Below are 27531 nucleotides of genomic sequence, written 5' to 3'. Positions count from 1 at the left end.
CAGCAGGCATTCCACAGACACCTTGGAACTTTTCCCATAATTCAACTCCAATTTTAGTCACTTAGTGACAGAACATCAAACCTACACAGAGAACTGCAAAGCTATGGTGTTTTCCATGTGCATTCAGTTCTCATGGAGTGTGCTCTTTCCATTCAGTTCTCCCTTTACCCTGGGAGAAGTACAAGCACAGAGAATTCATAAAGATTAAAGAACATACTGGAAAATTCTGAAAAAGGGGACAAAAGCACCACCAGGTCTGCCCATCCTCCAGGAGCAGAAAAGGAACAGAGGGCAGGAAAGGCTGTTTTTATAAATGAAAGTTGCAGAATCCTTGACTGAGGAAAAAACCCCTCCTGTCACACACTCTTCTGACAGTAACACTGGATTAACTTATGCAATGTTATCTTACTCTACAAAGGGAAGACTTCACTGAAATACTATTCATGTAGGAATGAGTAGTTGTAATATTGGTCCTTAAATTAAAGTTCTCATCATTACTCACTGAATTCTAATGATATGTAGCTTCCTGCAGTAATGCCTTAAGACTTGAACTTTTGTGTTTTCAAATCCTATACTGCATTAGTGCATAGCTCTAAATTCTATACAAAGTGTTGGTTAACTCTCTTCACATTTTGGACAAAATAATCTCTCTGGGCCTGTGATCCAAGGACACCTTACATCCTCAGGCCCCCAAAAGTATAAACTACAGTGAATTGTGGGGGAGAAAACTGGGGGAATATGACTTCATTACCTGAAGCTGTATTTAACCCCTGGAGGATTAATCTCTGACATGCAATCAGACCAAACTTGTTATCTGTCTGAAAAACTGGTGACCATTGTTCATCTTGGGTGTAGCCTGTGCAAGGCTTTTGGCTGCCCAGGGTGTATCTGCTGAAGGCCTTTCATAAATACCCACTTTATTCTCTTAACTTTGTCTAGCATCTCTCCTAGGCTGCCACTCCAAGGCATCAGCAGAACCAGAAGCATTTTTAATCTTATAAAATGTTTATGACTGGGGTTGGAAGGGACCTCTGACGACCTAGTCTGACCTCCCCCTACGGGCAGGAACACCTTCAACCACACCAGGCTGCTCCAAGCCTGCACTGAGCACTGCCAGGGATGGGGCAGCCACAGCTTGTTTGTGTCAGTACAAGACAACAGCTATTTTAACAACACACTGAGAAGAGCTTGGGAAAACAGCCAAAGTAATTTTGCCTCCAACAGCAAAGGGTATTTACAGCAGCCCACTAACACTCCCAAGGCAGAGAGCAACACCAAATACACCCTGTAACCCACACAACTCACCTATTTTGTTTGACTACAGGAATGTCAGCACCTTTAGGAACAAGCTCCTTAATTTCTGTTGTACCAAAATTTTCCACAGTGATCTATTTGAAACAAACAAAACCAGTATAAATCTTGTTTATTAAAGTACTTCTTCCCACCACTTAGTTAACAGCAACACAAATGGCAGACAGGAGCTAAACTCATGGCAATCAGCTGCTGATGCTTTTGTTCAAACACTCCATCAGAGGCAATTAAAATAGATGGTGTGAGCTTGGCAAGACATACTTCAAACACTACACAAAACTTACAGTAAAATTAAGACAAAATGCTTCTTCTATGTCATCCTCTGGATAGTCCAGGAGCTGTTGCATTCCCCTGCAAAATAAGTTACAAAATACTTGCACCAGGGGAAAGATGAATTGATTTTCCTGAAGTGTTCTTTATGCTTTGATAATTCAAATTTAAGAAGTATCTTTCTACTGTTATTTATTATCTTACTGCACCTTGTGTAATGCTGAGAAATTCCAGGCAATCATTTTCTTTTGATTATGCCAGGGGGTGAAGAGAGAACATTCCTATCTTAAGACTTCAGCTAAGGGGTTCCCAAAGTAGAGGCAGCTGGTACTTAAAAATCACTGACTGGTTCTTCCATTAAAATCTTTGATTTCTCCTTGAATCTATGGAAACTTTGGCATCCACAACACTGAGGCAATCAAGCATCCTTTTCTGCTCATTTGAGCCTCCTACCTGTGGGCCCTATTCAAATCCCTAGTCCCTAAAGTAAGTATTTAGAATGCATTCATTATTGAAATAAGCATAAATATTTTCTTGATGGATTTAATTCAGAGTTGAAACTAAGTTCACACTTAGGCTTATAAAACTGATGACTAAAACTCAAGGGGTTTGAATTTCAAGGTTTTTTCCCTTAAAATTCTTGTAGGGCCATAAAAAAAGAAGGGACAATCACTAACACCAAGCACAAACACAGGTGTTGAACACTGAGTGCCAAATGCATCAAATGACACGAGGGCTGCAATTTACTCTGAGCTGTTTACCCAGTTACTGTGGAAAAGAAATGTTATGTTCTTAGAGAAAATTGCTGATTTCAAAACTAATTTCCAACAACACTCATTTTTCTTTCTTGCTTACCTGCCAACATCTGGCATCAGTTCTTTTAAGTCATCCAGGGATGGTTTCTTATTCAATAGCTTTTTGTACAAAGCCAGAGGAAAATGAAGGTCTACAATAGTAAAATTATATATTGCTAGCCCACAGACAACACCAATCAAATGAAACAAGTCACTGTCTTCAAAGGTCTAAGAACAGAAAACAGACAAGATGGTTTAAAATAAAGAAGTTATTTTAACCTTGCAGAGTCCAGGAAGAAGTGTACAGTACAGTATAATGTGAGTGAATTTAATTAATATTTTCTTTAAATGTGTATGAATCTGTAAGTACCAAGGATAACAGGATAAAGTTTAACCAGCTGAGACTGCAATCCAAGGGAACAGAATCCTTTCTACTTAAAATTAAAAAGGCTGAACTACAACATATTCTATGTTACAGGGGAGCCATGCGGCATTAGGATTCTGGTTTTGTCACTTCCTATTGCACTGTTCAGTGATTAAAGATATCAATTTTCAAAAAAAAACAATTTGGGGGAGGAAGAGGGAAGAGTTCAGTATTGAAACCCTCAGAATTACAGTAATTTCATGAATACAAGCCGCACGGACTATAAGCCGCATCTCTGGCTGTTGGCAAACATTTCGTTCTTTGCCCACAAACAAGCCGCACCCGAGTATAAGCCGCTCTGTCGTTTGCAGCGAGGACCTGCATCCAACAAAGTTGCCAATTAGTAACAGAACCGCGGCAAGGCGGGGTTTACTGGCTCAGCTCGGGCTGTGCAGGTTCGGCTCACTTGGGGCTGCCAACGGGGCCAGGTGGCCCAGCCCGGCGCTGCCGCTCGGGGCTGGCTGCCGCCTCTGGGCTCGCTCGCCCTGGCCCGGCACTGCCCTGTGGTGGCAGGCAGGGACGGAGCACACCCCCCCGGCTCCCGCGGAGGCGGGCAGGGACAGAGCCCCCAGCCTCCTCCCCGAGCCACGGGGATGGCAGCACAGGGCCCCCACCGCCTCCCTGGGCCGCGGCGATGGCGGCGCGGGGTCCCCCAGTCTCTCCCCCGGGCTGTGGCAGAGGAGGGAAGGAGGGAGCTCTCCCGCCTCTCTCCCCACCCCCTGTGCTGCCTGCAAGGAGCCAGACTCCACCCGTGGCGCAACAGAGTAACAATTTGTAACAATCACGAAATGCCAGCTTTTACTGGCAGCTGCTCGGCTCAGCACCCTGGCTGGCACTTCTGAGGTTGTAAATGTCAGAAAATTATTCACGTATTAGCCGCTCCTGAGTATAAGCTGCATTTCCGGTGTGGGAGCAAAATTTTAGTCAAAATGGTGCGGCTTGTATTCATGAAATTACTGTAATTACCAAGGCTTTAAACACACCTGTGGAAATGTAAATATTCAGGATTCTGGGATCCAGCCACCCCAGTCAGTGCTGTCTGAAGGAGGACTGAAAAGTCCTGAAAAATCCATGATCACCTATCACCCATAACTGCACACAGGAAGACCTGTTCAGCAGGACACTTCAACAATTTGTCTCTGGCCCCTTGATTTCCTGACTCTGCCTCTGGAATCAGTTTGTTCTGGCTACTTCTTTTTTAAAAACCTGGCTGGCTTGGGGACAACCAGTACAGAGTAAACAAGGAATGGGGAAAGCAAAAGGGGAACAGCAAGGAATAGGGGAAGTTTGACCTAACAACAACAAAAATAAATTTCTCCTGAGAAGACCTGCTTCAACTCCTACTCTTGAAATAGAACAAACACAAACTACAATGTTCATATAATATTAATATAAATAGTGGAAGTTAAAATGACTGAATACAGATCAGAGCCTACCTTATCAGAGAACCAGATCAGCCTGGACTCCTCATAATACCTGAACATTCCATACTTGGGATCTAGCAACTCCCTCATGATGAGCAAAAAAAATTCTTTGCGAACGCCTCCAGCATCAACAGCCTCCTCCCCTACAAAAATCACCTGAAACACACAACTCAGTGAGCACTGGACTGCAAAGAGATGGTAAAGCAAGGTTTGGCCAAAACCAGCCTTAATCACTGACAGCAGTATGTGCTGCAATACCTTGAGTGGCTTCTTGTAGTCCACATTCTTTGTTTTCCTGAGGACCTCCACAGCATCCCCTACTATGTTGTCCCTCCGGACCATCAGGATCAGGCAGGGATTGACAGATTCAAATACTGGCAGGAAGAGAGAAGACAAATTCTGCCTGTGGGCCTGATCCACAGCCATCTGCAGAAAAACAAAGTGACAGTGTCAGCAGGTAGGAAAAACTCCTCTCAGTATTAATTGTCCAGCAGTCTTGTCTGCAAAAGTGCAGATGGGAATAACTAATTTGCCTGAGTTTTCTTTGTATTCCTTTTATCTCAGGTAACATTTGATTTCAGAAAGCATTTTTCCTTTACCCATTGCTCTCACTCATGCTAATGTCAGGCAAGTGTAAACCCAGGTTTTGACATTCCAGTCAAAATACCTTGGGTAATAGAAGGAAGCAAAAAGATCCTGCATTTCATCTAATGAAGAGTAAGCTGTTTTAATGTAAATCTGGCATGAAAACAAACATACATTAAAAACTAATTCACAGCATGAAAAGCAATTTAACTTGCATGATAATTTCTGTATTAAAACTGTTTGAAAAAGAAAATGCTGTTGCAAATGTTTTGGATAGGGCAGAGAACTCTTTAGCGTTTGTGTGTATTAATACTATTTGTTATTGTTACTGGAAACATTTAATATGGACAGTTACCTGAATCTATTAGAGGTTGGTATAGACTGTGCATATACATTTTAAATACATGAAATAACATTTATTATTAATTACAAGAGCAAGGTAGTATTTCTAATTAGTCCATCACTTGAGTAGGACTTACATCATCTGGTTATTTTCAGACTCAGATCAATGACCTAGGTAATATTCCAAAGGAATACTCCAATACTCCTTCTCATATGGGAGGTGGGGTTGTTTGTTCTGAGTGGTGCTTGGGGTTTTAGGTTTGTTTGGGTTGTGGGTTTGGGATTTTTTACTTCTTGTTTGGGGGTTTTGTACCTGTACAATGGGTTGTTAACACATAAAAGAGTCATCTCACTACTGAAAAGAAAGTAAGTTCCTTGGAAATGTATGGCAACTACAAAACAGTTTAATTTCAATGTGATGCCACTGCCCTCTATCATTACATACCCTGAGAATAAAACTAGATCTTTGATTTTTATGGGGGAGAGATTACACAGAGTTCAAAACACCAAAAAACAAATACACAAAATCCAAAAGGAACAAACCCAAAACAAAAAAAATAAAATAATAATAAACGAACCAGGCAAACAAACAAACAAACAAACCAACCAACCAACAGGAACCCCCAAGGTCTCCAACTCAGGGAAAAAAAAAAATTAATTTGTAACACAAAAAAAATGAGCCTCCTACCTGCATCTGTATGATTGCATCTGTTTGCAAGAGAGTTGTCTTTGCCTGGGCATCAAATACAAATGGGTATGTGCAAATTATAACAGGAATATCTGTTAACTGGAATAGAAAGAACCATGTCATAGCTCAGCTTGTACAAAAGCCACAATTGTGGTTACAAAAGCCTTTGTAGTAGCACTCATTTAATGCATCTGTTTTACTGAAAAGAGAACTCAGCCTTGACTTATTATCAATGCAGAACCAAAGCATCTTAGGAACATAAAGTACATTTTTAATATTTAGTACTTCAGCCAAAAACAAACAAAAAAAAGTCCAACAAAACTCAATCAAGCCAAACCAAATCAAGCCAGCCACAAACGACACTCTCACTTAGCACATTTGAATTTCACAACTGTTATTGCAGCTATAAAAAAGGTATAAAATAGCCCTTTTTTCCTAATGCTCTTCCCAATTTGCAATACAATTACATCTTTTTGCACCACTAAGATTTTTTTCAGATTACAGCCACGGCTAATTTGAAGCTTTACTCCCAACAGAACACAGCAGACAACCCTTGACATTCACATTTCTGATTTCCTTACATTCTTCAAAAGAAATCAGATTGCAACCAATCTTACCTCAGTTAATCCATGGTTGACATCCTATGACAGCATTTGCACAAAGGTAGCAACAATTAAGATGAAAAAGCAGCATTAGTGTCTGCATTAATTACTCATCTCTGATGTAGAATTTTAAAAATATTTATTTACTGCTTCCCCCCAAGAGAAGGTTTACTGTGAAATAAACATTAACCATAAACATTCTAATAATGAATTAAATACAAAATTGTCTTTCAACACCCTGATTATCAGTCTTTAAAAATAGGGCTGTTAAAGTATTATGTTTGCTTGGAAGCAAAAAATTACACACTTAAAATATTTACTTCCACATATTAATTAATGACATCTGCTGAAACTGTTGCAAAAGAATAAAATATGGGTGGCTAGAGAAAACTTATTAAATTATTTACAATATTCTTTCAAAGCTAAAGCCAAGAAACTGTGGCAAAAACCTATCCAGCTCACTAATTCTCTGCACAGTCATTAATTTGCTCTCCCTTATCACTTTTCTGTTTACAGATGCAGCAATTAATTATCTCACTTGTGGCTGCTAAACTCCAAGTAGCAAATTCCATCAGTTATCGGCCCCTGTAGCTCCCTGCTGCACTTCCTGACTCATTACCCCAGACAGCTGCAGCTTTCTCATTGACTGGCCCTGTCTTATACAGCAATTCAGATTATTCTGGGTGGATTATTGTGGATTATTATTCCTAACTTTTTTTTGACATAACAAGTCTCCAGTGACAGCATTCTACATCACTCTTTAACTGACAGATTCAATGAGCAGAGTCCTAGGAAAGACACCCTAGAAAAAACACACCCTCTTAACAATTCTTCCTTAGCCAGTACCTGACACAAGTCTGTTCAGCACTGTTCATCTGTGAAGGTGTTTTTATGAAAAAGAAGTGCCCACACTTAAGAGAATCTATGGATTTCTTTAAAGGGATAAACACAAAATATGGTAGGAAAACAGCCACAAAAACCCAAATAAAAATCAACAGAACTTACCATTCCCAGTACCTGCTGCTGGAACCAGTTGGCATAGTCATTTCTGATATCTATCAAATCTTGTATCTCATGAATGTAAAATCTGTCATACTGTATAACTTGTCCTCTTTCATTCACCTAAGGAAGTGCAATTTATTTTTTTTATTAGCTTTCAAAGGGATATTTTCCATGTTTTTCAAGCATTTGATACGTCAGCCACAGATACCCAGCTACCAAAAAAATTCTAGAAAAACAACAGTGCCTACAAGAAAGCAAAAAACAATGTTAAAGACATGGATACATGGGCTATTCAAAATCCCATTAAAGAGCGAAGGAGAATGCAATTAACTGCACACACAGTATTGCATAACAAGGCTGCCACTTTGAAACATCATGTGACCTCACAGAACAGTGATAATACACATTTCATGTTCACAATAGGATAAATACTTGTTCCTGTATTCACGCAGGTTTAAGAGCTAGGATTCAATAACTAGCCTTAGTTACAGTATGAGCACTATTACCTGTGAGCAGAGGAACAGTTTCCATTTAAAAACATTAAGCTTAAAAAAACAGATGTGGGAAAATTAACTTTGTATACAGAGGCTTGTCTCCACAGGATAATATTAATCCAGAAAAATCCACATTTTCCTAATATACACTTCTTTTCCCAAGGACTGTTAAGCACTGCTACCTGGCAAAGCAGCAAGACAGTTATAAAGATCCTGCCTTTACAACCAGATAATCTAAGCCTGCTTTTCACAAATACCTCCCACATGCCCCTCCAAACCAGCAGATACTCAATCTCCAAAATATCCCAGAGCTGTCACCCCGTTTTTCCCCTCACTCTAATCCATACCCTCACAGATGCAAATGACTGGGTGACTCTGCGTTCCCAAAAAATAGCTAATTCCATCATCATCATGTCAGACTGGAATCCAGAATCCCAAGGACTCATAGGTCCAGATGGAACAACCACAGATCATTCTGTAGCTGCATTTCTGATCTTCCAAACCCATCAGTAACTCAGCTTCTACCAACCACCCAGCACAGAGATGCTGACAAAGCCAAGCAGCCAAGGAACTGTTTAGAAATGCCACAAACGTACTCTGTGCAGTATTTCCAGAACTCTGAAGGCTGTGTGTAGGAAATTGGTGAGTATTCTCCTGTCAGAAGGTGGAAGGCCCATCTTGCACAGCTTCAAAAGGTGCACTACCACATCCTTGTAGAGTTCCACTATCTTGAGGAACAAAGGAGGTTCAAGTACAGACCACCAGTTTTCTGTCAACACACGGTGAACACGTAAATTTAGTACCTGGCACTGCCACATTGTGTTATCCTTTCAACTAAAAAACATGTTTGGCCAGAAAGCACAAGCATCAGTTACTACAGACTCTGAAAAAAAAGTTGTTACACAACAAATGCTCTATTGTTGCACATCAAATCTAAGTCCTTCCAAGTCTCTTCATCCAGACTAAGCAACAGTATCACAAAGTAACATTTATAAAAATAGATGGTTCAAAACCTGCAATCTTAAGCAAACAGCAGTGAGAGCAACAGAAAATTATGGAAAAGGATCTAGAGTTCAAAAAACTATCAGTCTGCTTTGCTTTACTCTCACCAAAAACTACTGAAACAATGTAAGAGATTACAAGGCAAAGCGCGGCTGAGGAAAACGCAAGTATCTCTTAAAAAGAAACTAATTAAAAGCAAAATATTCTGAAAACTATTCCTCAAGCTCAATTTCAGCTGATAGGAGTCACAACAACAAAGTGCAAAGAAGCAGAGTTAAAAAACCAGAGCTACTCTCAGCTGCATATTTGAAGACCACATCTTGGCACCAGTGAGAACAGATCAACTGCCTCAGAAGCTCAGAACAGGTGCTGTAGTCACAACCAAGACAATTTAACATCTGCTCTGCAACACTTCTGTAAATTGCTCAGAGCTTGTTAGCTGTCTGACCACATAATTTTCACTTTAAAGAGCAAAGACACATATCAATTACACTGAACTACATGGTTTAATTCCTCCCAAATGGCATCAGTCCAAAAACTACAGTAGCAGATGAATTCACAGGGATGGCCTGTTAACTCACCCTGAAGCAACAGAATAAGTGTTTTCTTACACCAAGCAATGTTAAGCTTTAACTTTCTCACTGGGGAATTGTACAGAACTGTAAATACACAGCAGGTGCTGCCCATGCCAGGTCTTCACTGATGGAATGTCTGTACATTTTCATCTGTAGATCCTTAGTTTTAACAGTAAAAATTCAGTTTCTTACCAAGAACTTTCAGAGGAGCTTTTTCTAGGTTCAGAATAGCTGCTCCAAAAGGAATAGCTAACGTTGTGAAATTGTTTTCATCACTCATCAGTGGGCACTCTGGTAGAGTGAGATACAGCCTCAAAGCTTCAACATCTGGCAAGGAGCTGGTCAGTTTGGGAATAAGGTTCTTTTCCAAACTAGCTGCCACCTAGAGCACATCAGAAAATTCTGTTTATTTTAATACAATTGAGATTTTAAACAAATGCCCATGTATATGAAAACTAATCTAGAAAACAATAATTAGGAGCTTCAGTGAAAACTATTACACATTTAGAAAATGAAAGTAAACACTAAAATACAATATGCTGATATGTCACCTAATTGTCACAACAAAATACAGCTTCACACATTTTATTTATTCAATAATATATTAACTGCAATCTATTTAGAGAATTGGACCAAGCATAACAGTATTTCTGAAGAGGTGTAACCCAGAAAGATAATCCCAAATGTAAGGAAAATACCCAGAACAAACCTGCTGTGATATGTGAGCATGCTCAGGCTGTATGAGTTTGTGAAAGAGTAGTCTAGCAGCATTCATATCAACCCCTGAGAATCTAGTGCTGGTTTTGTAATGATCATCACTGCTGCAGGAAGAAAAAAAAACAGAAAGACTGAATCCTATGTTCTCAGCAACTCAAGATTTTTACCCTTGAATTTTAGGCCTACTGACTATGCATATAAAACATATCACATTTCCATTTTTAATGTGACCTTAGAAACAACTGGAAAAAATCCTCTCTAACTGCAAGAAAATCATGCAAAAAGACTAGGATGTAAAACAGGCCTTGAATTACAACCAGCCTGTGGCTGACAAATGTGATTGAGCTTTGCTGGCTCACATGGCAGCAGCCAAGACAGGCTGGAGCCATCTTCACTGGGGCAGCTGAGAGGGCAGGAAAGGAGTAGGAGTTTCAAGGGATGCTATCAGAGTGGCAAGGTATCCCAGCTGCCACAAGGGACAGCAGGAGGGCAGCCACCACTAATGCTGTGCACAGGAAGGCTTATTAAAAACTTACCTCAATGCCAAAAAGCTCCCATTCAGGCACCCAGCTGAGGAGAATGTTCCATCGATTTCACTGCAATTGGTCACACCAAATGTTATATTTGGCTTTCTTTTTAAAAATTAGCTTTTGCAATTACAAAAGCCTGTATTTAATCCCTAATAAATTACACTGTGCAAAGGATGGGTCTCTGATTCAAACAATACTAGATAAAACCTCCATTCAAGACTCAACACCTAAAACAGCTCAAATCACAGCCAGTCTTGCAATTTAATTGCTTTGCATACTCTTTTATTAAAACGGAGGCAATAATCTTTGAATTGTTCTCATATTCCTTTACATGCATTGCTATTTCTCAATGTGCAATTAGATACTTAATTTCATCTTGCATAGTCATCTAAACTGGAGCAGAGATGACACAGTCTCAGGGATCTAAACTACTCAACAAGCATGACAATGAAAGCACAGCAAGAGCTCTGCACCTCATAAATTCAGTAATTAAAAATAGCTCTGCTATGCATGCCCAAAGCCCCACAAATGCTCAATTCAGAAGCAGAATCACCAAAGGCCACTTCTTTCCCTTACATCACTTACTTAGCTATCTCCACAGGAAGTCTTCCAGATGGGAAACTCAGCAATCTTTGAATAAACGTTTCATTCACAGTCCAGATCTGCTTCAAAAGGTCGGGATACCTAAAATCATCTGGTGGCACCATGTTCTAAAGAAATTGTAAAGAAAGCATAAAGCATCAGGCACACAAAATTGATTTCCAGAAAAATCAGCCTTCTGGTTGAGCTGAGTTGTCAATTTGCATACCCAGACCATTGTTGTGAAAGGCTGTGTTTAACAGTTCTGCATTCCCTGTGGAAGCAGAGCATACACTAAAGCCACCTCGATTAGGTGTTAATTCCCACACCTTGCCTAAAGGCCAGCTCCTTAAACATCACTGGTCTGTGATGAACACTAAGCCAGCTTTAGATGAGAGCAGCAAGCATCTCCTGTCCAGCCACCAGGAGCCACTCAGCTCCCTGCCACGCTATGAGCACACAGCAAAGGAGCCATTAAATTATCAGACAGATGTTCTTCCACCCCACTTCCATCAGGCTCCTCTGAGAGTGAATCATGCTTCTCTGAACATGTCCTGCATCATCAGAGGAGCTGATTTGGAAGGGCTGCTCATATAAAATGAATTCCATTATGAGTTGTAATAGGAGAAGCAAGATAATCGTTTTCAGTAGGAGCACTGGTTCAAAAAGAGATGGCAAACAGCACCAAAAAGAAGATGAAACATTCCTCCTGAGGGTGCCATCTGACAACACTGAGCTGACTCAGTATGACAATGACTGCCAAAACTCAGCACTTCTGATCCCATCCAGCAGCATCAGGACCAGAAGTTCTTCTGCCACATCCCTTCTGTCCAGCCAAAGAAAACAACTCAGGGAACTGAGCTGCCCAAAAACTGACTTGAGAAAACTGATTCTGGATGGGCCCCCTGACAGGGACACACAGCCCCCATGGGCACAGTACCCACAGAACTTTGGAAGAATTCAACACAAATTACCAAACTCAAGAGTACTAAAAGGGATACTTCTGCAGCATGAAAGTTCATCTCTTGCTAATACTTTTTGTACAGAACAGGCCACAATAACTGCATTCATACAGTCTCCAGTTCACCTCAATTAGTCTGTCAGAAACTGCTCCAGCAATTATGAAAATTGCACATAAAGTTTTTAAGGAAGTTTTAACAGACAAGTTTTGAGCCTCTCTTACAAGTATTTCACCAGTTTACACCTGATAAGCAAGTTTCTCTCAAATACAGCAATGGTTAAAACCCTATCAGAATTTAGGAAAAGAACCCAAGTCAATCCTAGAGAAACTGCTGATTCTGTACAACCAGAATAGGCTCTGAGCACAAAGCACTGCTGCAAGTCTAACCTGTACCCACTTTTTCTTCATAAACATGCTTTCCCACTAAAATCCATTTTCCCTTGTGTCCAAATTAGTTTTCACCCTACAGACTCAACTCCTGATGCTTCATTAATCCCCATGCTGTAATATCTGCTGAGTTGTACTGGAAATAGACCCATGAATCTTCATCTTGTTTTTATTTTATCTCCCAACTCACTCTCCAATAGCATTTTCTTTCCATCACACTTCCACATCGCCATTTTTACTGTAGAGCCCTACTAGACTCTTTTACATACTAGAATTTAAACATATCAATTCTTGTTATTTTAAAACACAAGCTTTAAGACTATGATAAAAAACTGCGACACAAAATATGTCACCACCAGTAATTTTAGTAAAAAGTTCCATTTGTTTCCTTACCACTTTAAAATTGCCACACAGCAGAAGACACCAAAGCTGCTGCTGCCAGGAGCTATGAGGAGGACTGGACAAGGAGCTCAAATATTCAATCAGTCCTTCCCTTACAACATGAAAAGAAGTGCATTCATCCATCAAGAAAAAAGCTGATGCCAGAAAGTCTCAAGAGCTTCCTGACAGCTAACACACACGACCTGGACCCAACTCCAGTTGCTACCATGACATAGTACCTTTTGCTTCCACACTGCTCTAACAAGCTTTGCAATATAGTCACATGCACCTTCAACATCAAAATCCTCTAAAATGCATCCAAAAAACTAAAATCCAACTTTCACAAGATTTGGAACCAAATGACACTTAATTTGTTACCTGTGGATAAAAGTAGTGTGCAAAACTTTGGTCCCCACCAGAGAAAATTCTCTTTACACAGTAGCACTCCTCAGCATCTGAAACAGGAATAAAAAACAGGCCACTGTGAAAATGCGAAATTGAAAATTATTACAAGACTTGGTTACAAAAAGGTTCCCTTGTGGCAAAACCTCACTGAGGCAACAATTAAGACCATCTTTCCCTGAGTTAAGTCTAGCACTACCTCACCAGCACAGGCATGTACAGCAGGAACACAGAGCACAGTAGAATCAAACTGTTTGGAAAAAATGATTACAGTCCATGTTTAGTTAAAACTTTGAGAATTTTAAGTAATGCACTATAAAGGAACAGCAACCAAGAAGTAAATCCACCAGCTGGTGCTTACCTGTGCTCATTGGGCTCTGAGTGCTGTAGGGAATCCAGCTTCCTTTCACTGTGAAGGGACTTTTCCTGTTACTGGTGGTCCCTGTCCCTAACTGCCCGTTGCCTCCGAGCCCAAAAGAGTAAATTCTTCCAGAGGAAGGGACAAATGCAGTGGTGTGCTGCCTAGGGCAAAGAGAATTCAGTAACACAAACCTAAGCACTGGAACATGCTTTGTGCAGGCCTGGCCAGGAATTGTGCTGAACAGTGTGTTAAAGGTCCTGTCATACCCAACACTCCACTGCTCCCCTGCAATGCCCTCCCACTGGCAATATTCCATTTATACTCCAACAGGCAATCCTCTTTTTTTATGGAAAGGTTTCTGGAATGGAGCTGCCAGTGCCCTGTGTGACCTTTAGAGCATATCAGAAATGAATGCCTGCATCTCCTCTCCTTCCCATCCTGCTCAACTCTAGATGTCCCCTCTCTATCACAGGCCTGTGAGGAACCACTTGGGAATTTGGGTAAACTATTTTGTACTTTCCCAAACACACTTCTTCAACGGGAAATGAAGTGACAGCAACAAATACTTTCACACCTCACACTATTGCTCACACTGCCAGTTTAGAAAATCACTGCCTCTCGAATATACAACTTCCTTCAGCTCTTCTACGAATGCTTTTAGAATCCCAGAACACCACTAAATATCTTTTGTTAGGAGTCATTTTGTCTCCCGTGACCACAAAGGGTAAGGAAACCCCCACTTCAACAGATACAAAGTCTTATACAAAACAAATTATCTGTAAGATTCACAGGATTAGCACAGAATAGACCTTACCTGCCACAGGTGATCTGTGTGACAACGCTTCCCATAAGCTCAAAAACTTTCCTTGGATTTATCTCATGGCTGGTAGAGTTATGACCCAACTGACCATAGCCTCCAGCGCCAAATGTAAAAACCCCACCTTCCTGAACAAATAAATGTTTTACATTAAGATGACTGCATATCTCAGAACAAGAAACTTCACAGAAATAGAGGCTTAATAAATATTTTCTGATGAACTTGGCATTGCAGAAAATATACAGGGCACAACAGGCTCCTGAGACACACAAGTTAATTTGATTTATGAAAACGTGGCACAGCTATGAAATATTACCTTACTTGTGTTCATAAAGAAATTAAACAAGTGGATTTATCATCAACTTAGGTCATTTATAGATTCTAACTCACATTTTTCCTCTTTTCCAGTTTTCTTGAACTTCCCCCATATATAAACTCCCACTATTAAAAAGTATACTTGGGTTTGAAACTCTGAATACAAATTTTGAAGTGATTAGCAAGCAGGAAGTTGCCCTGCTCAGCAGATGACACACAGCCTGACTAAAGCAGCCTCATTATTTGAAAGCACAAGAAACCAGAAATTTCAACATTGTTGTAAGGCAAGTACTTTTCAAAGTGTTTTTAATAAATCAAGAAATTAACCAACACCTTCAATGTTTAAACCAGAAACATTTTCAGAACTTATACACCTTACCTCACAAGAACTCTGAAACTTGCCATTTTCTAATGCTTTGAAATAGTGAATCTGTTTCTTTTTACTCTACTCTGCATCAGCCAGGCCCTCAGCTGGAAACCACCTCCAAAACTGCAGCATCCACTGAGGAAACCCAACAGCCTCAGTCACTGACTGAGGATAGCAAACAGTGCCAGATTTTTTTCCCCCTAGTCTTTTCTCAACTTAATTCCATAACTTGGAAGAAATTTTATTCAGAATTTAGTTTATTATTTCTTGTTCAGGTGGCATCTTATCCTGGAAACTTCAAAAAAATCGAAGCATAAACGTATCTTTAAATTCTGTACCTTGGTAAGGGCAGCAGTATGATCTTCTCCACAACATATATGAACAACTTTCTGACTTCTCAGGGACTTCAGCAGTGTAGGAACATACCTGTCTGAAAGGTTCAATAAAGAAAGGTCACTTATTTTGACAATAAAAACCAAAACCCAAACAGTTTTGCTTGTTTATTCTCATCTGGTTCTAGTCAAGCAAGCACTTTAATTTTTTTAGCATAATGCAATCACTCTGACTGAATTTATGGATCTTGGAGATGGAATTGTTACTACAGAAAAAACCAGGGACAACTACACTGAACAAGTTTGTAGCCCATGCTCTCATTTTCACTAGCACAGATCATATGTCAACACACAGAGCACTAAACATGGAATATTACATTAGACCTGGCTCTGGCCATGAGAAAAGAAAATAAGTGATCATTGCTTTGAATTGTTGATGTGTTCCATGTTTTTAAAATGTTCCTTTGAGTTGGTATTGATGCCTTTTCCTTGGTCCTAACAATGAAGAGACAGGTAGGGTTAAGGGGTTTTTACCTTGGTATTGAGAGTACTGAGGATACATAAAAGGGATATAAAAGAAAAAGAAAAAAATCCTCTTGGCTTCAGTATCAGTTTGGCTTCTTTGGAAAGTGTATTTAATGTAACTAACTGCATAACAGCATGGAGTACTGGACAAACAGGAAACAAACCTAACATCCCTCCAGCACCAGGACAAGCCAACTTTGCACAAAGGCAATTTTTAAAATACTAGTGTTAATGTCTTAAAACCAGCCAGCCATGCTAACATGTCGGCAAGAAATCCTACAAAGACATTTAAAAGGGATTTTATTGAGAAGTGATGCTACATAAAAACCTGGGGCTACACACATTCCAAAGAATATGCAGAAGCAACTGAAGTCTCCCATGATTTCTGAAAAATAATTGTGATTTTCTTATTACATGAATGTGACAATTTTTAAGGCCTTCAGATGGGCATTTGATTTACAACTATTTTTTCTATTTTAAATGGTGTTGACACCAATGAACCAGGGAGAAAATCTGAACTCATGAAACTATCTATAGATTATCCCTCACTAAACTGGGTATTACAGGACCCTGACAGCAAATAATGCCATCCTGGAGCCCTGTGAGCAGATACAGTGCATGTAACACAATACAACCAACAAATAAATTATTTTTTGTCTAGTCTAACCACTTGCTAAAAATCATTGAGTGTCATCCACCCAGTAGAGGAAATTTTGGAAATGGTTAGCCAAAAATTGTGAATTATTATCAAAAATGGCCTAAGAAAGGAATGTAAAAGTAAATGGCAGTAAAAAATGAAGATGGCTAAATGTGACTACTAGGGACAACCAATTAGTTTTGAGAGATTACTGCTTTTGCCAAGCAATGCCATCCACATAAAATTCAGTTAAAACTGTAACTACTGCACAGTCTTTTAACTCAATCCCTTTAAGTCACAGGAAGATGTAGAACAGGGAAAGAATAAAGTGAAGCAGGCAAGAAATTCAACATAACACTATCAGCATTCTCACTACAGAAGAGCTAAGGAAAACACTGTCTTTTTCATGCAATTCTTCTTTGGATTCACAGCCCCAAGCCTTCAGCATGAAACTCCCCTGAAGCAACTCTTACTTACCATTATCATCATTTAGGCCCAGCTGCCCAAATTTGTTGCGTCCCCATCCGAAGATGGCTCCAGAAAGAGTGAGTACAAAACTATGAGCTCCTCCTGCTGCAATCTGTGCAAAAGGGATTCCCAGCAGAGATTTAATCATTTGTGGGGAGGTCTGTTTTTTATACTCATAACCTAAGCCCAGCTGGCCATATTTGTTTTGTCCCCAGGAAAACACTTCACTTCCTGTTTGAAGGAAAAAATAAACAACCAAGAAATATCATCAATATAGTTTAATAATACAATGTTTATCCAAAAGTTAGACTGTCACACTTCAAACATTTTTGAGTTTGAAAATGCATACAAATTACTGACTTCAGAAGCTAAGCATCCTTGTGCAATTTGCAGGCATTCAACTCGAGCATTTAATCAGACTAGAAGTATTTAAATTGCATTCAAACCCCTCAAAACTGCTCTTAACACTCCTCTTTTAACAGGGCCAGATCAACTGAGTCTGGTTATTACAAAGCAAGACACTGCTCCATGGGAAGTTCCTCTGCTGCACAGATCTGCTGAAATTGCACCCTGCACATGGAAAATTTTCTTACTTCCACTCAAAAGACTTATTTAAGGTTTTCTAAAGTGAGACACAAATTTTCACACACAATTTAAGAGACATATATTTTTAAATACTGTCTTCATCATACGATCAATGAAGCACAACGTTTATAATGTCATCTGATAACTTACAAAGAAGGTAAGTTTTTTTACATTTTGAAGAATGACAATCAAAGACCTGTTTATGTTAAGACTGCTTCTAAAATAAAATATCCTCTTGAACAACCAATGTTTTGCCAATGTTAATCCTAAAGATTAACACCCAAACACAAGATCATTTACTTTTGCTGATGTGATAGGTTTTCAAGAGCAATGTTACCTTTCAAATGCTTCCTATGTCTCTCCCATCTCCACTTTCCAATAACAGTTTTATAAGATGAGGAAACAATGAAACCCAGAACCTGGAGTACTGGTCTCTCAGATTTTATTTTATTCACGTTAACATCTAAACCCAGAAAATCCTACAGCACACGTCAAGAACAGAAACAGAGCTGTAAATCCATGAACTGGCAAAAAAATAGTGATGCTGTACTTGAAGCCTGTAGCTATTTAAAACACTGAGTGAATTTTAAATCACAAATTCCTGTGACATTCCTGCACCTCTGACCAACAGAACACTTAACAACACACCTCTGCTACTCCCTGCTTTCTACTGCAGATCTTAACTCAGGCAAAGGGGTCACTCCTAAAGCTCTGCCTGCCTGCCCTGAAAACAAAGGCATTTGTTTGGGTTATAATGATAATTACACCTGGGAATACATAATGGCACAGGAAATGCTCAACATGAGGCCATGAGGAGGCACATACAGAATCCAGGCACATATAATCAGTATAAACTACTGTATTTAAAGAAAAAAAAATCCTTCAGCATACAATGAACACCTGCCTTCCCACAGTTATTTGGTTCATATTTTAAACACACATTGCTAAGAAACACTGACAAACTACAATCTTCCTGGAATTTTGTTTTGAGTTGCTGAGTCTCCATTAACCCTTTTCAGCAGCCACTTCTGAGTGGAAGTTCTGGCCACAGCTTTCCTATCTCGTGATGAGACAAGCAATAAACAAATTTAAATTCACTTTCATTTCTGGAGAACTGCACTAACCAGACATGCAGTACAAGTGAGGCCAACCAAGTGTGCTCCCAGCCCCAGCAGAAATTTGAAGACAGATATTTAAACTTTCAAAAGGTGGCTTGTATGTGACGTGGCATTTTAACGATGGAAGCACCAAAAACCAGAGGCTTTGCCATAAAAAAAGCACACAAGGAAGTCACTCCTGCAAGCCTCAGTAACTTGAGGTTACAGATTAAAACAGAACAGGGACAGAGTAGTGTCAGCAGGATGAGAAAGATTTGGGACCAAGGGAAAAAACCAAATTAACAGGAGTTACATGAAAGCCAGATGATAAAATTAAAAGCAATAACACACACACCCTGAAGAAATAAAAACTCCACATCTGTTTGTACATTTGTTTTTCAAATTTAAGCTTCCATTGTAAAATTACACAGTCCCTACCAACCTGAAATCCCATCTGTGCTAAGAGACTAGCATGTCTAATAAACATATTTCCTTTTTTAAAAAAAGATGAAAAAAAAGTTGAAAACTTCTGAATTCCCTGTAAAAAATTACACAAAAATTCAGGAGAATTTGGCTTACCTTTTGAGAGTGCTAGCGAGTGATAATAACCACAAGCAACTTGAACAATCTGGATCTCTGATAAGCTTTTAATATTTCTATTGGGGTAAGAAAACAGAGAAAGAATTAAGCTACTAGATCATGGTATGAAATAAAGGGTAATATACAAAATGTGAATCCTCTTCACTGAAGTATATTTAACATGCCAACTTAAATTAGACACTATTTAGTAAAATCTGAAATCAAAACTGCTTCTTTTCTAAACCTTTTAAAGTCAGGTTCTGTCTTATTTTCAAATAAATAAAGTCTGTAAAAGTCCATAATGAAGAATTAGGGAGGTACATGTGCTGGGAAGGCAATTTCACACAGCTGAATGGAGGAATGAATACAGAATACAAGAAACTCATTCTTACTTTCTAGTTTCCAAAACTTCAGTTTACAGAGCTAATACATACTGCACAATATTATAAAGAAGTTACAAATACAGCCCCATGTGCACTAAAACTAATAATGCTTTCAACTTTGGATGAGAGAAAAGTTCCTAAAAGGCCTGTGGGTTTTAAATTTGATGCAGATAGAACATTTTTAATTTTACAGTCATGAATTACTAAGGTTCCAATGAATTGTTATTTTTGTATGTGGACTCCTGGTAGCTGGAATGCTTATGGCATTCAGAGGACAAGCCAACATGAATTTTTTTAACTAGAAGGTGTATGATTCAATGACAGCTGAAAAGCCTTGGGGTGAAAACTGAAGTACAAAGATTGGACAGCAAATGCACCCTCTTCAAATTGAAAGTTCAACACTCCTCTTTAACTTCTCTTAAATGGCATTCATGCTCTTAAAATACCCACCTCCTTTTCCAATGGAAGTCTCATTGTTAGAGGAGGACTATTAAAAAAAAAACAGCAAACAAAAACACCCCAAAAAGCCACAAACCAAACCAAGCACACCTGTGACACATCTCCACATAAGATGACTTTTTGAGAAAGGAAACTGTCTACACACAGCAGTCAAGTATCACAGCTGATAAACATTTTCTATATTTACATGGCTTTACCTGTAACAGCAGAATAGATAACCAAAGTGATTTAAGCACGTTAATTTAAAAAAAGGCAATTTCTTATGTACTATTTTTAACCTGGGCACTCTGACGCATTCCTCTGTTCCTGGCAAGCCAAGCTGTCCATCAGTAGCCAGACCCCAGGCATATACCTGACCTTTGTCATTTAATGCAAGAGTGTGGGCTTCTCCACATGACACAGCTACAATATTTTGGGCATCCAGTGCACCAACATGCTCTAAAAGAAGAAATAAATAAAATCAGTTGGTTAAAAAAAAAAAACACAAAAAAAACCTACTAACAAGCCAAACTTGCTCCTAACAGTTTACACAGTACTAAGACAGCAACTGGTGTGACATTCAACTAAGCTCCTAAGTTCTGCTGAAACCCTTTATTTAAAATTATAAACATTTGATTCTAGGAGAAATAAGTTAAATTTGACACCCCAAAGTAACCATATAATGACTGCTTCTAGAGCAACAAAAACTGCACAAAACCTGCAGCTTGGTTGTAATGGCTCCTTCAAACTTTGCCATCTGAAAATGAGTGCAGAAACTCAATTAACAGTAATGTCAAATAGATTATTGTCAAATGACTACACGTGTAGACATTATGTAAGAGGAAAACATTCCACCACAGTAAATTAAATTCACCTATTCACTATTAAGAAAGAGCCTGCAAAACAAGGCAGGGCAAATTACAGGCTAAAGCTACTGATTTTGCAACGAGCTACACAATGTCTTCTTTATAATGCAAAATACTGTAGAAACAGATCCTAAAGAGTAATTTTTTCTAGACATGCAGTGCATGCCTCTGAAAAGCACACACTATCTGTGACTTTTTTTCCAGTAGCACTTGGAAACACTCAAAGCTTGGTTTTAGGCTTATGTTTTGTGACCAGAAGTCTAAAATTTCCATTTCAGCAATAAGTAAAGCAGAGAAATATCATCAGGGCCTGTCATTAAGACTGGAATTTTTAACAGTTCCCTTAAATAAGGGACTGCTTGGACATTTTACTCCCAGTTTTCAAACACAAATTCTATTCCGGCCTAAGAATGGCACAGCACTGAAAAAGCCTGCATATCATCAGTGCTTCAAGCACTCTGAACACAGCCTAAGTCAACTTCAAAACAGTAGCTCACATTATCTGCAGCATGACAGGCACTCAGATTCCAAAATAAACTACCACAGGCAGCAGATATAAGTTCTTTTTATTACATCCAGCTGCTCTGACTAAAGAGGTTACCACCCCAATTCACCCATCAGAGCCTCCCACAGCCCTGCCAGTGGGAGAGGTCATGGAAGCACTCTCCAGCTCGGCCACCAGCACACAGATCAGCTCAGGCAATCTCCCCCAGGTGTGAACCAGCCAGCCTGACCCTGCCTAAAATGGACTAAGGAACAGTCATGCAGTCCCTATGGCAAGTAGAGCTCTAGAAGGAGGAAAGAGAAAAGGCAGTGGGACAAGGAGCTAGCAAAGACACACAGTCAGCAACAAAATTATCTCCAGTTAGCAGAAACACATTCAAAAGAGAGCATCCACCCATCTGTAAAGATACCAAGTCTCTCTGGACTGTGCAACTGAAGCTATGAATGCTCTGACTTCATACAACACTCAGCAGTATTATCTGTAACCTCTGGGTGAAAGGAAAATTAGGGAGGACATAACAATCCTCATGTGTCTGAGCATGTAAAAAAAAAAAATAGCAGGTCCATTATGTATGAAAGGCCATGCAAATTAAAAGTCAGATATTTTCACTGTAGCTTTTAGATTTAAAAGACAATTCACCATAATTTTCAAAGCAGGCAACAAGCCTAAGTTTGACACGCTGAGTTTCTCTTTGTGTTCATGAAGCAGGGGTTTGCATAGGATTAAAACTTATCAGCTTTAATATCCACATACTGTTTCCCAACAGAAGTCCACATTAGTTAAAAAAAGTTACATCTTAAAAAAAGAATAAAAAAATCTTTTATTGGCACCAAAACTGAAATTCTGTGTAAAGCAGAACTACAAAAATACCTCATGACACCTCATTTCCATTTGAAAAATTTGTGGGAAATATTGAGCCAAGCAAGTTGTAGAAGTGCTCCAGGAGTGATTAGAACGAAGTGCCAGGAAGCCCTTCCAGCTTGTTACGCTGTACTGGAAGCAGAGTGAGCAGCCCTGTTCTCTGGCTCTCAGCACCAGCTATGACTCACATGCAAGCTCTGAAGGGAGCCCATGTGCACACTCCTCTGCAGTCCCTGCAAGATGTTTACCCACTTCTGCTACAGAACTGCACTGGGAAGGAGCAGAAACACACACAGAACACAGGTGGGAAGGAAAAAAGCCCCAAGAAGTGTTACACAGCATCCTTCAAGCTTTTCCTAATCATCTCCCCATAGCACTGCATGTGTTGATGAGTCTTTTATCAAAAGTTTTATTTTTAGTTCTTAAAAAAAAGAGAACATTGCTTTAATCAGACCTGCTGTACATCACCAATTAGACACTGCACGTTTCTCTGCTGTGATATGCCAAATACTCATTTCCATCATACTCCAACAGCCAAACCCAGACATGAAGTACAATACCAACCCACGTACTGCAGCAGGTCAGCTCCCCTTGAGATTAAAAACAGGCACTGAGTTTGAAATAAAAACCAGTGGCAGTGTCCAGCTGCACAGCATACAAAAATATGGGGGGACTGCCATGTTTCACAGCTGCTTGTTTCCAACTGTCGCAAAGACTGTCACTTCCCAGCAAAGCAATGCTTTTCCAGTTAAGAACAAGTCCATTCTTGGAAGAACTGCTGGGCATGAATTTGCCACGTGCACAGACACTGGCAATCTTGGCTATGATGAAGCACAATAAAATGAAAGCCACAATCTCCACAATTCATCACTTCTATACTTACCAGGTCTTTTTCTGGCTTTTTCATGCCCTAGTTGCCCTAGATCGTTGCATCCACATGTATAAACAGTCCCATCATCCAGGACAAAAACAGTATGTCTCAGTCCACATCCTACATCTCTGACCCTTTTATTTAGGAAAAAGTCACTTTTTCTGGGTTCTAAAACAATCTCTTCATCAATTCCACCCAATCCAAGCTGTCCAAAAGATGCATTGCCCCAGCACAACATGTTTACACTTCCTTTTATCAGAGATCTTCCAGCTTCACTTTTCTAGAATATTTCTTCTGCGTAGCTGTTAAGAAAAAGGGAAAATGTACATTTTTCAGTATTGCCCCCAATATTTACATTACTTTCTATACAGCATGTAATCCATGAGCTCACTTTCTATATATCATATTAAAAGCCTGAACCATTTTTAAGAGTGTGTTTTGCTTTCTTGGACAGGATTTGCATTAACTCTGCAGCAAAATGCTTTCTTTCCTACCAGATACAACTTTTAAGATGTGCAGGTCACGTAACTGTTTCAAAAACTTGAAATATCATTCTTGATAAAACTTCCTTAATCCCCAATCCAAATGTATACAAACTTGCAGTTGCAACAGATTCCAGCCAGTGGAAATGACTTCAAGTATCTTCCAAGGAGACAGTACAGGCTACTTTCTTTACTTGAGGAGTAGCATGACTTCAGCAAGCACTGTGCATGGCCTCAAGATCATCACCAAAAACAACCCTTGACTCATAGCTTGGAAAAAATTGGTCAGCTCTGATCAATCCAGTTATGCAATACAAAGTACGATACACTGTGTCAGTCATTGCATCTAAACAACTAGGGAGTCGACTGAACTTACAGTTTAAAAGAAAATAAACAGCTGAAACTCAAGTCCCCAGTCTTGTATTGCAATCAACATCAGCTCCAGCTACTCTGCAGTCACAGGAGGCCATGCACACCAACACCCCCAAGCAAGCCCACATCCCTAATCCCTAAATTACAATTATCAGTGTTTGTGCTGACAGACTCTGTACCTTTTTTAGAAAGGATTCAAAACTGCCCTTCTCTTTCACTTGCAACAGTGAATACAACAAAGAACTGGTGACAATGTTTTCACTACCACTTATACCGCATTTCCATGACAGTAAGTTCCCCTGTATTTTTAGAGCAATTTAAAAGTCAATGTAATTTATTGTGAAATTACTACAAATTTTCATCTGTGACCATTACTCAGAAGACAATCTACAGGGTCATAACGTGTATGAACTACCTAAACTCCAAACTGCTTGAAGAAGTAAGCCTTAACATCTAAGCATTACATACACCAAGGGGCAGAACTCTTGCCAGCACAACAGGATAAACTATTTTTCTCTGCAAAAGTCAAAACGCAGTAAACAAGACACTTGTTTACACATATAAAAAAAAACCAAAAGCAACACTGAACCAAAAGAGTCAAACAGCTTATGACATATTGCATTCTGTTTACCTAGCTCAGGAGGTGAGGCATGATCAAATATTTCCCTAGCTATATCCTACCACATTCAGAAGGGGATATCGAAATGAGGACGTCTTCAGTTAAGACACAGCTACGCAACTGCACATGTCACACATCTGGAGCAGTGACTCGCTTCAACCTGCAATACAAGAAATTAGAAAAGATGTATGACTACAGTCAAGATTTATCTCCACCTCCAGCAAGGAAAAAAAAAACAACAAGGAAAGCTCTCCTTTCTATTGAACTATATACGTATTTCCACGGAAGGCGGGGTTGTTTTGCTTTGTATCACTGAAGAGTCAGTAGCCAAAGTTCTGTACTTTGATCTCAAATCCCGGCACTCTTTCACCCCTGTGCGGGCTCATGAGAGCCAACTCGAGCCGTCAACTGCTGGATACTCCCGAGCGTGACGTCGGGAGCGGCCCGGCCCCGCAGGGCCAGCGCGGAGCGGGGGGAAGCAGCCCCGCGCTCTGCCGGTGCTGCCGGGGCGGGAGGCGGCGGCGGGGAAGCTCCTGGACGCTTCGCGCAGGCTGCGGCCGCTGCCGGAGCGCTGGCGCACGCTCAGGCCGTGCCCCGTAAGGGGAGCCCGCCCGCCCCAGCGCTCGCCGCGGCCCCGTGCGTTCGTTCCCTCGGCGGGGCTCGGCTCCCCGGGCCCGCCGCGCTGGGCTGCGGAGGGAGCGGCGGGCGCGGCCCGGCGGCGGAGAGGGGCGGCGGCCGGAGCTCTCCGTGCCCCGCGGCTGCTGGGCGGCGCCGCCCGGCCTGGTCCCAACCGCCCCGGCCCGCACCTGCCCCGCGGCACCGCCGCCCGGCCCGCCCCGCTCCGCTCCGCTCCGCTCCCGTGTCCCGCCGCGGGGCCCCGCGGCCTGAGCGCGGCCCCGGCCACTTTCCCGTCCGCCCCGCCCCGCTCCGCTGAGGTCCGGCGGGACTCACCGGTGGTAGCGATGCGCTCCGCTCCCTCCGCAGCCCGGCCACGGCCGGGGCGTGAGCAGCGTGAGCAGCCCCGGGCGCGGTGACAGGGCCCGGCCGCCGCTGCCGCGCAGGCGCCGGCTCGGCGGGCGGGACCCGGCGCCCGCTGCACCGCCCGCCTCCCGCCGGCCCGGCCGCGCGGGCAGGGACAGGGACAGGGGCGGGGACGTGGCGCGGAGCCGGCAGCCGGGGCTCGGCGGGGCCGAGGGGGACGTTGCGCTCGGAGGCACCGCGCGGCTCGGTTCCCGCCGTTGGGCTGTGTGCCCGCAGCAGAAATGAGGCTCAGGAGAGGCCCAAGGAGCGACGCTCTCGTTCCCCTGCTGTGCTCGGGGAAGCGCTGGACCGGGCGCGGAGCTCGGCTCTTCCCCCCGGTGCTGGCTGGAGCTGTACGCGTTCTTGGCATGGGAACGCACGTGAGCGCGCGGAAATACAGAGCCGTCCTCGTGTTACATCACAGGTTTTAAACTGAGAATTAAAAAACCTGAGTGGGTTCTGGGGCAGACAGCTCCATGAGAAGAGGTCTTCGCATAGCGTGTTCTTGCAGAGTTCTTCAGACGCTTGGGCGCGTGTTGCTGCTCCTTATCCGACATCTACGGAGATCCGCAGAAGCCTCTGCTCGATCTCTGAGGGCACGAAAAGAACGAGATCAGTGTGTGGGAAGGAACTGGATCTGCCAGGGGGATGCAGGAACAAGCTGTTCTCCATATTCCAATGAGGCAGCGCTCCCAACGCCGCCCTCCGTGCCCTCCCTGCTCCACGTGCCTTCGCGGCTTTGCTCTGCCCCCGCCGCAGTTTTCCCAATTCTCCAGTTTGCTTCCAAGCTCTTCTCAGTGCCCATACCCATGATGGGCATGGTAAAACGTTGGGGTTTTTGGTTTTTGGGGTTTTTTTCCACTGAGCACGTATGTCTAGTGGAACTACTGAAAGAGAAAGATAAATTTCTTAACTTTTTTCTCCCCTGGTGTTATGCTTGGTACTGGGAGGAAAATCCATTGCAATTCATGTAATTGGACCGGTTTGGTAATCCAAATGAGATTTCCTTATTTAGCAGCCTCTTTACAGAAGGATCCACCTTTATGTAGGTCGGGAAGTGAAAAAAGGCCAGGTCCAGGCATACTTTACAGCAAGTGATTTTGCAAACTGTGGGTGAGGAAAGTTCTGTTTGGTGTCCTTTTGCCCTTTTGTAAAATGGAAATCATTGAACACAATCCCAATAAATGGGATGTCTTGGTCCAGCCATTAAACACTCCTTTGTATATGTAAATAGGTAAGATTCTACAGGACTTCTCAGGATTTGTGGTTGTAGATTTATCAGTAAAGATCCAAACCAGCAATGCAAAATTCATACCTAGAGAAAATGAGATTGCTGCAGAGCTGACACAAGCTAAATGATGCAGCACTTTTCAGGGCAGCAAATACCCGGTTTTGCTATTTAAAGGAGAAATGTGAATGCTTTGCCTTTTGCCATTCTGCATCTAAGACTGGAAGGTTAGCAGGAGCTGTGACACACAGCAAACAGAGAAAAACATTTTGATTGTCATCTTCTAAACTTCCTTTCCCCTTTATTTGTGAGCCCAGTGGAGTAGTAACTGTG

The 27531-nt window shown here is 41.3% G+C and overlaps 1 protein-coding gene across 3 annotated transcripts in view; it reads right to left on the bottom strand.

Moving 5' to 3' along the window:
* HERC4 (HECT and RLD domain containing E3 ubiquitin protein ligase 4) overlaps positions 1-25994 on the bottom strand; it is a 30110-nt gene extending 4116 nt beyond the window's left edge. The window contains exons 1-23 of one of the 3 annotated variants that reach the window (XM_033066099.2): positions 25902-25994; positions 24963-25110; positions 23490-23779; positions 20674-20833; positions 19554-19630; positions 17302-17523; positions 15669-15760; positions 14646-14776; positions 13832-13992; positions 13447-13523; positions 11346-11470; positions 10767-10826; positions 10223-10334; positions 9706-9895; positions 8533-8705; positions 7446-7562; positions 6456-6479; positions 5839-5937; positions 4482-4649; positions 4236-4379; positions 2437-2603; positions 1596-1662; positions 1306-1388 (exon numbers count right to left, since the gene is read on the bottom strand). In XM_033066099.2, coding sequence (XP_032921990.1) covers positions 1306-1388; positions 1596-1662; positions 2437-2603; positions 4236-4379; positions 4482-4649; positions 5839-5937; positions 6456-6479; positions 7446-7562; positions 8533-8705; positions 9706-9895; positions 10223-10334; positions 10767-10826; positions 11346-11470; positions 13447-13523; positions 13832-13992; positions 14646-14776; positions 15669-15760; positions 17302-17523; positions 19554-19630; positions 20674-20833; positions 23490-23715 — 2675 coding nt within the window. In that variant the 5' untranslated portion in view covers positions 23716-23779; positions 24963-25110; positions 25902-25994. The remainder of the gene's footprint in view (positions 1-1305; positions 1389-1595; positions 1663-2436; positions 2604-4235; positions 4380-4481; positions 4650-5838; positions 5938-6455; positions 6480-7445; positions 7563-8532; positions 8706-9705; positions 9896-10222; positions 10335-10766; positions 10827-11345; positions 11471-13446; positions 13524-13831; positions 13993-14645; positions 14777-15668; positions 15761-17301; positions 17524-19553; positions 19631-20673; positions 20834-23489; positions 23780-24962; positions 25111-25901) is intronic. The other 2 variants (XM_033066101.2, XM_033066100.2) reach the window with 2 other exon arrangements.
* Between the last annotated feature and the right edge of the window lie 1537 nt (positions 25995-27531).

Source organism: Catharus ustulatus, chromosome 8 (genome assembly GCF_009819885.2).
Source record: "Catharus ustulatus isolate bCatUst1 chromosome 8, bCatUst1.pri.v2, whole genome shotgun sequence".
NCBI classification, from domain to species: Eukaryota; Metazoa; Chordata; class Aves; order Passeriformes; family Turdidae; genus Catharus; species Catharus ustulatus.
The sequence above is the reverse complement of the archived record's forward strand: the minus strand, read 5'-3'. Positions and strand labels throughout refer to the sequence as shown.